Source organism: Salvelinus sp. IW2-2015, linkage group LG13 (genome assembly GCF_002910315.2).
Source record: "Salvelinus sp. IW2-2015 linkage group LG13, ASM291031v2, whole genome shotgun sequence".
NCBI lineage: Eukaryota > Metazoa > Chordata > Actinopteri > Salmoniformes > Salmonidae > Salvelinus > Salvelinus sp. IW2-2015.
In genome coordinates this window covers 14,818,104-14,830,719 of record NC_036853.1, presented here as the reverse complement: position 1 = coordinate 14,830,719, position 12,616 = coordinate 14,818,104, and the positions used below count along the sequence as shown (strand labels likewise).

Genomic DNA, 12,616 nt, shown 5'->3' with positions numbered 1-12,616 from the left:
ACATTTGTTGTTCTTTATGATAGCCACATTAGCAGCTAATTAGCTTTTCATTTTGGGGGGTAAATACAGGCGAATATATTGATAAAAGTCAACTTGTCCTAGAGAGATTTACAGAGTTAATAAAATGTCACGCCAGGGTAAGCCTACACGAAACACAGACCTTATTTTAAGTGTTTCTAAAATCCCCTATGGGGAAAAATGAATGGTGGAAAAATGATTGGAACCATTTCCCTGTTTGACCGATAGGTTTTAAGGGTATTATGACTCATACTGTGGTACTCTGTATTGTACGCTATGAATGTTTGTTTAATGGAGTCTATTATTGATGGCCATAATTAGGCCTACATTATACAGTGCCTTCGGAAAGTATTCAGACCCCTCGACTTTTTGCACATTTTGCCTTATTATAAAATGTATTACATCTATTTTTTCCTCATCAATCTACACACAATACTCCATAATGACAAAGCAAAAACAGGTTTTTCGAATTTTTTGCTAATTTATAATAAATAAAAAAACGGATAATACATTTACATAAGTATTCAGACCCTTAACCAACTACAAAAACATATTTCGTAACCATTGCAAAGTCATTGGTAACCATGGCAACATCATCTGCAACCACAGAAACATCAACTGCCATCACGGAAACATCATCACCAGCTACGGAAACCCCATTGGTAACTATGGCAACATTGTCTCCAATCGTAGTAACAAGATCACCAACCACAGAAACATCATCGCCCACCATGACATCATCACCAACTACTGAAACATCATCAGTAATCATTGCAACGTAATCGGTAACCATGGCAGCAGCATCATCAGTAACCATTGCAAAGTCATCGTCATTCACGGCAACATCATCACCAACTACGGAAACATTATCGGTAACCATGGCAACATCATATGCAACCGTGGCAACAGCATCACCAACCACAGCAATATCATCGCCCACCATGGCAACATCATCACCAACTATGGAAACATCATCGGTAACCATGGCAACATCACCGGTAACCATGACGACATCACCAACCGCAGAAACGTCATTGCCCATCACGGCAACATCATCACCAGCTACGGAAACATCATCGGTAACTATGGTAACATTGTCAACTACCGCAGCAACATTCCCAACCACGGCAACATCATCACCCACCACGGCATCATCATCACCAACTATGCAAACATCATCAGTAACAATGGCAAAGTCATCATTATTTATGGCAACATCATCAGCTACCACGGAAACAGCATTGGTAACCATGGAAACACCATCTCCAAATCACTTGTCATCATCAACCACAGCAAAATCAATCCAAACCATAGCATCATCATCGCCAACCCAAATCCCCCAACAACAAAAAAACTCCAGCCTCAACAACCACTGCTCCAACATATCCAGTTCTAATACACACTGCTCTGTATTAAGGTAGGTAATCATATTATATAAACTGATCATGCAACAATTTAAAAGATTTTACTGAACTACAGTTAATTTCAGGAAATCAGTCAATTGAAGTAAATTCATTATAAAGCCTTTATCTATGGATTTCACGACTGGCAATACAAATATGCATCTGTTGGTCACAGATACCTTTAAAAAAAAAGGGTAGTGGCGTGGATCAGATCCTTGCGACATGGGGCTGTGCATTATCGAGCAGAAACATGAGGTGATGGCGGTCGATGAATGGCATGACAATGGGCCTCAGGATCTCATCACGGTATCTCTCTGCATTGAAATTGCCATCAATAAAATGCAATTGTGTTTGTTGTCTGTAGCTTATGCCTGCTCATATAATAACCCCACCTCCACCATAGGGCACTCTGTTCACAATGTTGACATCAGCAAATCGCTCGCAAACACAATGCCATACACGTTGTCTGCCATCGGCCTGGTACAGTTGAAACGGATTAATCTGTGAAAAGCACACTTCTCCAATGTGCCAGTGGCCATCAAAGATGACCATTTGCCCAAAGAAGTCGGTTGCTATGCCGAACTGCAGTCGAGTCAAGACCCTGGTGAGGACGACGAGCACGCAGATGGGCTTCCCTGGGGCTGTTTCTGACAGTTTGTGCAGAAATTCTTTGGTTATGCAAACCCACAGTTTCATCAGCTGTCTGAGTGGCTGGTCTCAGACGATCCCGCAGGTGAGAAGCCAGATGTGGAGGTCCTGGCCTGGCGTGGTTACACGTGGTCTGGGGTTGTGTGTACATAATGTTGCTGTTACCATCTCTTATGACCGAAAATAACTTCTGGACATCAGAAAAGCAATTACTCACCGCGGACTGGAAGAAACTTTTTCCTTTAACGAGTCCAACGAGAAGGATATCCTGCTTTCACTGGAACAGGCCCAGATCCACGCCTTTTGCGTCAAGAAAAGACGCCAGAAAAGAGGACTCAGATCGGACATCCTTGTGAGAATCCAGAGGCGAACGAGTAAACTCCCACTGCTTTCCATTCTTCTCGCTAATGTGCAATCATTGGAAAATAAAATGTAAGACCTACAATTAAGATTATCCTACCAACGGGACATTAAAAACTGTAACATCTTATGTTTCACCGAGGCGTGGCTGAACGAAGATACGGACAATATAGAGCTAGTGGGATTTTCCATGCACCGGCAGAACAGAGACGCTACCTCTGGTAAGACGAGGGGTGGGGGTGTGTGTCTTTTTGTCAATAACAGCTGGTGCGTGATGTCTAATATTAAAGAAGTTTCGAGGTATTGCTTGCCTGAGGTAGAGTACATTGTGATAAGCTGGAGACCACATTATCTACCAAGAGAGTTCTCATCTGTATTATTTGTAGCCGTCTATTTACCACCACAAAACAAAGCTGGCACTAAGACCGCTCTCAACCAACTCTATAAGGCCATAAGCAAAGAAGAAAATGCTCACCCAGAAGCAGCGCTCCTAGTGGCTGGGGACATTAATGCAGGTAAACTTAAATCCGTTTTACCAAATTTTTACCAGCATGTCACATGTGCAACCAGGGGGGGGGGGGGAATCCTAGATCACCTTTACTCCACACACAGAGATGAATATAAAGCTCTCCCCCGCCCTCCATTTGGCAAATCTGACCATAATTCTTTCCTCCTGATTCCTGCTTATAAGCAAAAACTAAAGCAGGAGGTCCCAGTGACTCGCTCAATACGGAAGCAGTCAGATGACGCAGATGCGACACTACAGGACTGTTTTGCTAACACAGACTGGAATATGTTCCGGGATTCATCCAATGGCATTGAAGAATACACCACCTCAGTCATCGGCTTCATCAATAAGTGCATCGATAACGTCGTCCCTATAGTGACTGTACGTACATATCCCAACCAGAAGCCATGGATTACAGGCAACATCCGCATCGAGCTAAAGGCTAAAGCTGCTGCTTTCAAGGAGCGGGAGACTAATCCGGACGCTTATAAGAAATCCCGCTATGCCATCAGACGAACCATCAAACAAGCAAAGCGTCAATACAGAATTAAGATTGAATCCTACTACACCGGCCCTGATGCTCGTCGGATGTGGCAGGGCTTGAAAACTATTACAGACTACAAAGGGAAACCCAGACGCGAGCTGCCCAATGTACATGGGAAGCGAACAATAATGATATTTATTTATTTCACCTTTATTTAACCAGGTAGGCAAGTTGAGAACACGTTCTCATTTACAATTGCGACCTGGCCAAGATAAAGCAAAGCAGTTCGACACATACAACAACACAGAGTTACACACAGAGTAAAACAAACATACAGTCAATAATACAGTAGAAAAATAAGTCTATATACAATGTGAGCAAGTCAGGTGAGATAAGGGAGGTAAAGGCAAAAAAAGGCCATGGTTGCGAAGTAAATACAATATAGCAAGTAAAACACTGGAATGGTTGATTTGCAGTGGAAGAATGTGCAAAGTAGAGATAGAAATAATGGGGTGCAAAGGAGCTAAATAAATAAATACAGTAGGGAAAGAGGTAGTTGTTTGGGCTAAATTATAGATGGGCTATGTACAGGTGCAGTAATCTATGAGCTGCTCTGACAGCTGGTGCTTAAAGCTAGTGAGGGAGATAAGTGTTTCCAGGTTCAGAGATTTTTGGAGTTCGTTCCAGTCATTGGCAGCAGAGAACTGGAAGGAGAGGCGGCCAAAGGAAGAATTGGTTTTGGGGGTGACCAGAGAGATATAGCTGCTGGAGCGCGTGCTACAGGTGGGTGCTGCTATGGTGACCAGCGAGCTGAGATAAGGGGGGAGCATTTAGTTTTACTTGTATTTAAGAGCAATTGGAGGCCACGGAAGGAGAGTTGTATGGCATTGAAGCTCGCCTGGAGGGTTGTTAACACAATGTCCAAAGAAGGGCCAGAAGTATACAGAATGTGCATGTCAATTATTATACATTTTGTATTGTAGATATGCAGTGATGTAAAAATATTATATGATGTACTGTTTTATCTTTTGTTTTATGTGTGATGTAAGTGCCTTAATGTGTTTGGATCCCAGGAAGAGTAGCTGCTGCCTTGGCAGCAGCTAATGGGGATCCCTAATAAATACAAATACAAATGATCATGCTGTTTAATCAGCTTCTTGATATGCCAAATGTGTCAGAAGGATGGATTATCTTGGCAAGGGAGAAATGCTCACTAACAGGGATGTAAACAGGTTTGTGCACAGAATTTGAGAGAAGTAAGCTTTTTGTGTGTATGGAACATTTCTGGAACCTTTTACTTCAGCTCATGAAACATGGGACCAAAACTTTACATGTTGAGTTAATATTTTTGGTGAGTGTTTAACATACTTGGATGCTTTGGGAATCAAGCCCCCGAATACCTAGCCTTTTCCCTGATCTGTTTGTGCCATCATACCACTCCTTACATGCCAAACATGACAAGAAGTGGCATGATGGCATCAACAGACTGGTAACAGGCTTCCAAATACCCCCTACTTGTAGCAAAACTTGTGTAAATGTTAGGATTTTGTTCCTCATTGTCTTACTCTCTTCCACAGGCTTCACAAATGTTGCATATGCAACATTCAATATGTCCTCCACTGTTAAACTAGACAATGAAACCGTCATCCAACTTATTAAAGAGGTAAGTTTTGATCGTAATAATTGCTTCCTGTCCATAATGATATGACTAAATATAAGGGAAACAGATTTAAGTTTGTGTCAGTTTCCTCTGATTTCAGTTCTTCCATGCTCGACTGAATGGAACACAGATCACAGGGAAATAGAGTGCCTTCGGAAAGTTTTCAGATGCCTTAACTTTTTCCACATTTTGTTACGTTACAGCCTTATTCTAAAATGGATTATATAAAAACAGTTCCTCAGCAATCTACACACGATGCCCCATAATGACAAAGCGAAAACAGGTTTTTTGATTTTTTGCAAAGGTATTAAAAATGAAAACAAATACTTTATTTACATAAGTATTCAGACTCTTTACTATTAGACACGAAATTGAGCTCAGCTGCATCCTGTTTCTATTTATCATCCTTGAGATGTTTCTCGAAATTCAATTGACATGATTTGGAAAGGCACACACCTGTCTATACAAGGTCCCAAAGTTGACAGTGCATGTCAGAGCAAAAACCAAGCCATGAGGTCAAAGGAAGCTCTGAGACAGGATTGTGTCGAGGCACAGATCTGGGGAAGGGTACCAAAACATTTCTGCAGCATTGAAGGTCCCCAAGAACACTTTGTCCTCCATCATTATTAAATGGAAGAAGTTTGGAACCACCAAGACTCCACCAAGCTGGCCACCCAGCCAAACTGAGCAATTGGGGAAGAAGGGCTGTATTCGCTGCCAAAGGTGCTTCATCAAAGTACTGAGTAAAGGGTCTGAAAACTTATGTAAATGTAATATTTTATTAGCAAACATTTCTTAACCAGTTTTTGCTTTGTCATCATTGGGTATTGTGTGTAGATAGTTTTTTCCTCAATTTAATCAATTTTAGAATAAGGCTGTAACAAAATGGGAAAAAGTCAAGGTCTGAATACTTTCTGAAGGAACTGTACATAAAAGTAGTAACACCATGAAGGTATCTTTTGGACAGTAAAATATCTAGGCTTACTACCAGCAGTGTGTAAAGATGGCATTTAAGGTATAATTATGATTTAATCCTCTAATTGGTGAGTTAGCTGCACTTGAATCAATTAAATATTGCTAATTTGAGTTTCATTCATGTTATCAAAAATATTTTATTAAGTCACATTTTGTAGATCAACAATACAATGCATAATTACATCTCAATTTTGTCATAATCAAAATTAGCAATGTATTGTTATTCTATTTTCAAATTATTACCAAATACTATTTGTTGATGACTTAATAGACACTGTCTTGGTCTTAATTCATTTTGACAAAAATGACTGAGTTTAGCGTATCTAAAATATTAATACATAGAATATTAAGTAAATAAACTTCCAGATTAAAAGGAAATGTGCATTCAGTTGAATGTTCTTCATATTAACTGCATATCAGAAATAATATTCAGCCCTTATCTTGCAATCTCATTCAGTATGTACTGTACCCATAGCTGAGAATCTCATTAGTAATGGAGAAAATGACAATTTGCAGAACAAATAAAACACCTAGACTGGTAAACCATGCATTATTGATTACCTCATCTATCAAACATTTTCAAGCTTCGATTCCTCCCACATTGTTTTTTGTTGGATTGATCATTGGCTCAAAGCTGAACTGTCAGCATAAATGTTTCCAAATCCTAAAGATTCTTGCAGTGCTCTTGTCAGCATGTCCTTCAACCCACCAGGACTGGCCATACCTCGGGGAAGATAGAGCTCCAAAGTACAAGTAGAGGCATGTGGTAAACGGACACTGAACATTCCCTGGTCTTGGTCATAGAATCTGATGCAGAGATTTCTTAGGAATCCCAAAAGAGGGATCTGATCCGCTCCTGTGATGAAGGCCAGTAGATTCCCAAAGGACAAGGCAGTCTGGTGTTCTGAGAAGCGATGCAAGAACAGATAACATTTTATCGAAAAGCTGAGAATATATTAAACTTAAATTTTAATGTACATACTTGTATTGCTATGCTCAGGAATTAGGGGAAAACGTTTATGGTGATCTAGATCTATGTATGAGCCTTGACCGAAAATGAATTAATTCTAGAAATATTCAATACAACGCAACAGAAAATACCCAGCTAACCGTTGACCATGATCAGAAATCTCTCCCAGGAGGTGACTGTGGTCTCCTCAGCTTGTCTTAGGCCTATGGTTGATTCGAGAGGACTCCACGACACCTCAAACAGACTTCTGAACTGTTGCAGGGTGAGAGGGTGTTCTGTCCTGGTCATGACAGGCAAGAAGGCTACAGAGTGGGCCTTGATGATATCCCACAGGCCACCACAGCTGTTCAGACCCTCTGTGAACTGGGAGATCATGCTTGCCACCCTGCAAAAAAAAAGCAAGCAGTGATATTAACCAAACATATAGTTGCATTCCATATGATCGTAAGAGCAGAGGAAAAGCAAGATGACCAAATGTTGAATAGGTGTTAAAAAAATATACAGATGTAGGTTCTTAATTTGACCTATACTGGCACAGCAGAATGATCCTGCATCAACAGGATTTTAACGTTTAGTCCATAATGTTGCTTGATGAGTGGTTAGGCCATCTGTAACGAGTGCGCTGCGAGTTGGGAAGCAAGTTCAGGGAGTGCATAATTTAATAAACAAAACAAGAAACACGAACAACGCAGACAGGAAACTGAAACAATAACGCCTGGGGAAGGAACCAAAGGGAGTGACATATATAGGGAAGATAATCAGGGAAGTGATGGAGTCCAGGTGAGTGATGACGAGCAGGTGCGCGTAATGATGGTGACAGGTGTGCGCTATAACAAGCAGCCTGGTGACCTAGAGGCCGCACACGTGACAGTACCCCCTCCCTGACGCGGGGCTCCAGCCGCAGGACACCGACCAAAATGACGATCTCGGGGATCAGGAGCAGACCGGTCACCTCTGCTGAGGCACGGGAAACCTGTCAGTCCGGCTGAGACGCGAGAGCATGGCGACCTAAAGCATTGGAGAGTGCAGTGCAGTATAATTCTCAGCAACAAAATAGTGATCTAATTAAGATCCTACATCTGTATGACCAATAAAAAAGTATATCCTACCTGTGATAAATGCAGTGCCTTAAAACCCAGGTATAGATGTAGGGCATGTCTTTGATTTCGGCACTGTAAATATCAGGAATTCCACAACCTGCAATCCATTCACACAGGTTTGGAGTCAAACTCTGGATGCTAGTGCAATTCTTGACCTATAAAAAAGAATCAATCACAAACCCAGAATTAAATCAAATCAAATGTTATTTGTCACATGCGCCGAATACAACAGGTGTAGACCTTACAGTGAAATGCTTACTTACAAGCCCTTAACCAACAATGCAGTTTTATACCCCCCAAAAAGTAAGAGACAAGAATAACAAATAGTTAAAGAGCAGCAGTAAATAACAATAGCAGGGCTATATACATGGGGGTACCGGTACAGAGTCAATGTGCGGGGGCACCGGTATTGAGGTAATATGTACATGTAGGTAGAGTTATTAAAGTGACTATGCATAGATAATAACAGAGAGTAGCAGCAGCGTAAAAGGGGGGAAATGCAAATGGTCTGGGTAGCCATTTGATTAGCTGTTCAGGAGTCTTATGGCTTGGGGGTAGAATCTGTTTAGAAGCCTCTTGGACCTAGACTTGGCGCCCCAGTACCGCTAGGAACAGGGATTGAGTACACCAAAAGAAAGAAAAGGTTGGTAGTGATTTGATTATGTCTTGTGTTGTACCTGTTGCAGTTTCATCTGTACATCCACATCAGAGATGTCCATCCAGTTGAAGTCTTCCAGGGGAGGGCTTTGGCCACACATGAGCTGGTAGAGGGACTGGTGTAGGCAGCATGGTCCAGGACCACCATGCAGCAGAGACCAGGCCACCATGACTCCTGCAGCGTAGTACCTCCTCTCCTCCAGGGCAGCCTGGTCGTAGGCAAACAGCAGATGCCCCGGGCGACCCTCCAGGATACCGCTCTCCTGCAACTCTAACATGATGAGTCTAGAAAAAAGGAATCGATTGCATTAGGGCATGTCAAAGTGAACAACTAAATAATTTCCTGTTATGAAGGGGGCAAAAAAATATATTGTATAGTGTAAATGAAAAGGGAGAGCAGTAAGAACTCACCTGAAAAACTCTCTCAAAGGACCGTCATAGTCATCAACATCCTCTCCTAGGAAGTGGAAGAGAGGAGTTGTCTTGATGGAGAATGACTTCTTCCTCATCACCTTGAGTGCACTTCTGAAGATGTCTCTCCGCCTCACATACATGTGTGTTTGGATGTCAGGCATTGAGTTTTGTTCTCTGTATGTTTGGAGGATGGTGACCAGGTCCGAAATGACCTAAAACATAAAAACTATCTCATAAAGATACAGAATTCTACATGTTTTACCAAATGTTATACCAAGCTTACCTCCTCATCAGTGGTGACAGGCAGGGGAGACTCTACACTTCTCTCCTCTTCCTCCTCCTCCTCCTCCTCCTCCTCCTCCTCCTCCTCATCCTCATTGTCATTGTCATCCACCAAGAAATCATGACTAAATTAAAAACATTTCAGGGCATTAGAGCATTGGTTAAGTGAACAGTAAAGTGTTTTGTTATGAGTTCACTTGAGATCATATATAAACAATGCTGAGTCATTAAAATAAATTGCACTGACATTGATAAAGATCCAGTTCGAATGTAATATACATACCTGTTAATTACTGGTGCGATGTTTGTTGCCCACTCACATTCTATCTATGGAATAACAACAACAAAGACTTCATAAATGTTCCAATGATTGCACAGCAAATACATTTAATAAAAGATAAATCACATTCATTATTTTAATTATTATCTGTTTACCTCAAAGCTCATGAAATCATAGTGACTGAGAATATAAAGGGGGCCATGTCCTGCTATCCGCAACACCTGTTCCCCACTCCAGGAGAACTGTGGTGGGGTGTCTGGAACAAACAGCACACGAGAGCCCTGCAGACACTGAAAAATACGGTTTACATATTAAATCAGAATGCAGGTAGGGACACAGAGACAAAAGTACTTAATGTACAGATGCACCACTGAGTAGTTGCGTCCCGCGATCAGTAGTGGTGCTGTATCAGAGTTAGTATGCCAAGTGTTTGATCCTCCACTGTAATCACCTGAAGGTATGTGAAGGTGAATCTTTGTTCGCGTCCACTGAAGAAGCGGCTCCTGAACAGAGAGGCAAGGCGGCTCTCCATTTCATGATGGAGCCAGGAGTTGTCTATGGTTATCCTAGCGATGAGGCCCATGGCAGCAAGCTCGTCCCTCTCCTGGCCTCTGGGGACACTGTGCCTGTCCTCCTGAGCCAGGTAGTGGCCTTGTGGCAGGCAGATCACATCTTTAACCACCAAACAAGTCTTCCCTGGTGTGATTCTCCTCCATTTCAGTTTGCTTGGTCGGATCGGTTCTGGTGAGACTGGGACAACTGGTTCTGGTGAGACTGGGACAACTGGTTCTGGTGTCTGAATAAAAGGAATGAAATGTATCATATTCTAGATTTATAATTTCTAAATTGAGTGTGTGATTCACAAATCATCCAAGATATAAACATTGAAAATAATTGTATATAAAATGTAACATTTCTTGGATTTATTTGCAGGCATGCAAATTAAAGGTCATAAACGACACAATGATTGGGGTCCTTACCCTGGTCATGACAGAGGGGTCATCTGGAGTGATCTCCACCACATCACTTTCAGTCAAGCCAGAGGGCGGAAACATCTCCATTTCAATCTCAATGCTCTCAAAGGTGTTGTTTGTAATCCTTGGTATATATTCTTTCTCAATCTTTGCAGGTGTAACAGTCTCCCTCTGCTGTTTAGGTGGTTCTATATCATCTTCCTCCAACGGGAGTGGTACTAGGGGGTGTTCAGGTTGTTGTCTCTATAGGAGAGAGAAAGATGCAGAGTAAGTATAATCTGAAATGTAACTTAACATAACCATGGTCAGACTCAGTAGTATGTTGATCTATAACAATAATTCATAGAGGATCAGAGGTTGATTTGACCTGTTCAACTGCCTAAATGGCTGCGTTACCTACCGTTGTCTCCTGTCGGTATTGCGGAATTACTGCTAATGGCACAGCAAACGTGCCTATAACGGAAAACAGGTCCATCTCTATGTCCTCTGTCAAAATCATGACTGTAGCAGATCCTCTCTTCTTCTGACTTGCTTGTCCAAAACGTTCACCTACTTTATGCCTCTCCAGCTCTGAGTGGTTGTTCCTGGGAAGGGTGGATGTTTGCATGAAAAGAGACAAAAGACAAGCATTGCACAACCCATCACCTTCTAAATTGAATCCATTCTCATTGATCTTGTGAGTGGAATTTCTTAAACCTTTCAAATGACCTTTGTGCTCTGGTCTGATTGATCAATGTTTACATTTCATCCTATTATATAGCTTGTTCAGCTTCAAACATGTCTGAAAGCAAGGAAATGGGTTAATTTTGACTCAACATGTCCAGTTCAAAATTTGCCTAAATCTATTAACATAATGATGTTCAATCTAAACAATCTAATTTAGAGCACCCGTAGGCCTATAAATGCCTACCTATCTTAAATTATGTGTATATATTCTATTAAATTCTATGAGAGGACTCATCTCCTGAATAATCAGCATGACTATTAATAAGACAATAATTACTCAAATTGAGTAAGGATTTATGATGATCACTCAAGGCAGTCCACACCCCAAGACAGCCAAAAGGCCCCATTATAATGCACAATTCAGATATACAACAATTTGGAGACCACAAGGTTAGTGTTCCAAGAGATTCCTGTGTATGCCTTGCGAAAGACGCTAGGCATATCGTAATATTGACAAAATCCTGATCAATAGACGTCGATAGGTACAGTATATCCGAGTGCACGTCTCCTCCTCTCTTCTCGCTGCTTGTGCGCTTTGCATTGGCTCTATAAATAGAAGCGAATCAAACGCATGCCCCTTCATTAAATCCAATAATCTCCGTAGCCTATTCGTCTTTTGTTCCACGCACTTCTGGCACACTGGTGCGTTTACCGGACCATGCTGACTTCCAATTATGTTGTCATGAATTGTGGTCTGAAACGGGCTGTTATGTGCCCATTCAATATGGGGCAGATCAATCAAACACGCACTGCAAAATAAACACTTCACTTTGGCCTACTCTTGCATTGAAATCAAAATCAGTTTACATACAATAAATTAATAACTGGACTAATTTCATGGCAGGCTTTGGGCCTCCATTATTTCCTTACATTGTGGGATTGGTTTAATTGAGAATTGTAGGCTACATGGAGCATTGTATTTTAGACATGTTTGAACAAATGGGCAAGTAGACAAAAGGATTACAATATAGTTCCATCTGAAACATCAACAGAGACCATTTTCCTAACTGTATTTATTTGGAAAAGGAATAAAACACAATAAATATAAACCACAAATATATATACATTTTTAAATAAATGCATTGAAAACATCTGAAATTAAGAGCTTGAAATTCAGTTTTACAAGGGGAGGACAATCCAGTGTTTTAATACCAGAT

General features: G+C 41.2%; 1 protein-coding gene across 2 annotated transcripts; it reads right to left on the bottom strand.

Moving 5' to 3' along the window:
* Nucleotides 1–5,861: 5,861 nt before the first annotated feature.
* LOC111971185 (uncharacterized) lies at nt 5,862–11,352 on the bottom strand. 2 transcript variants are annotated; one of them, XM_023997975.2, is made up of 11 exons: nt 11,134–11,350; nt 10,740–10,976; nt 10,211–10,555; nt 9,915–10,049; nt 9,763–9,806; nt 9,481–9,604; nt 9,195–9,409; nt 8,804–9,068; nt 8,136–8,281; nt 7,167–7,411; nt 5,862–6,960 (listed from the first exon to the last, which is right to left on the bottom strand). In XM_023997975.2, exons 1-11 carry the CDS (start codon nt 11,338–11,340, stop codon nt 6,677–6,679), a joined length of 2,247 nt encoding a protein of 748 aa, XP_023853743.1. In that variant the 5' UTR covers nt 11,341–11,350; the 3' UTR covers nt 5,862–6,676. The 2 variants fall into 2 exon arrangements, with proteins under 2 accessions (XP_023853743.1, XP_023853744.1); XM_023997976.2 differs by having other exon boundaries at nt 6,874–6,960; nt 7,158–7,411; nt 11,134–11,352.
* Nucleotides 11,353–12,616: the final 1,264 nt, after the last annotated feature.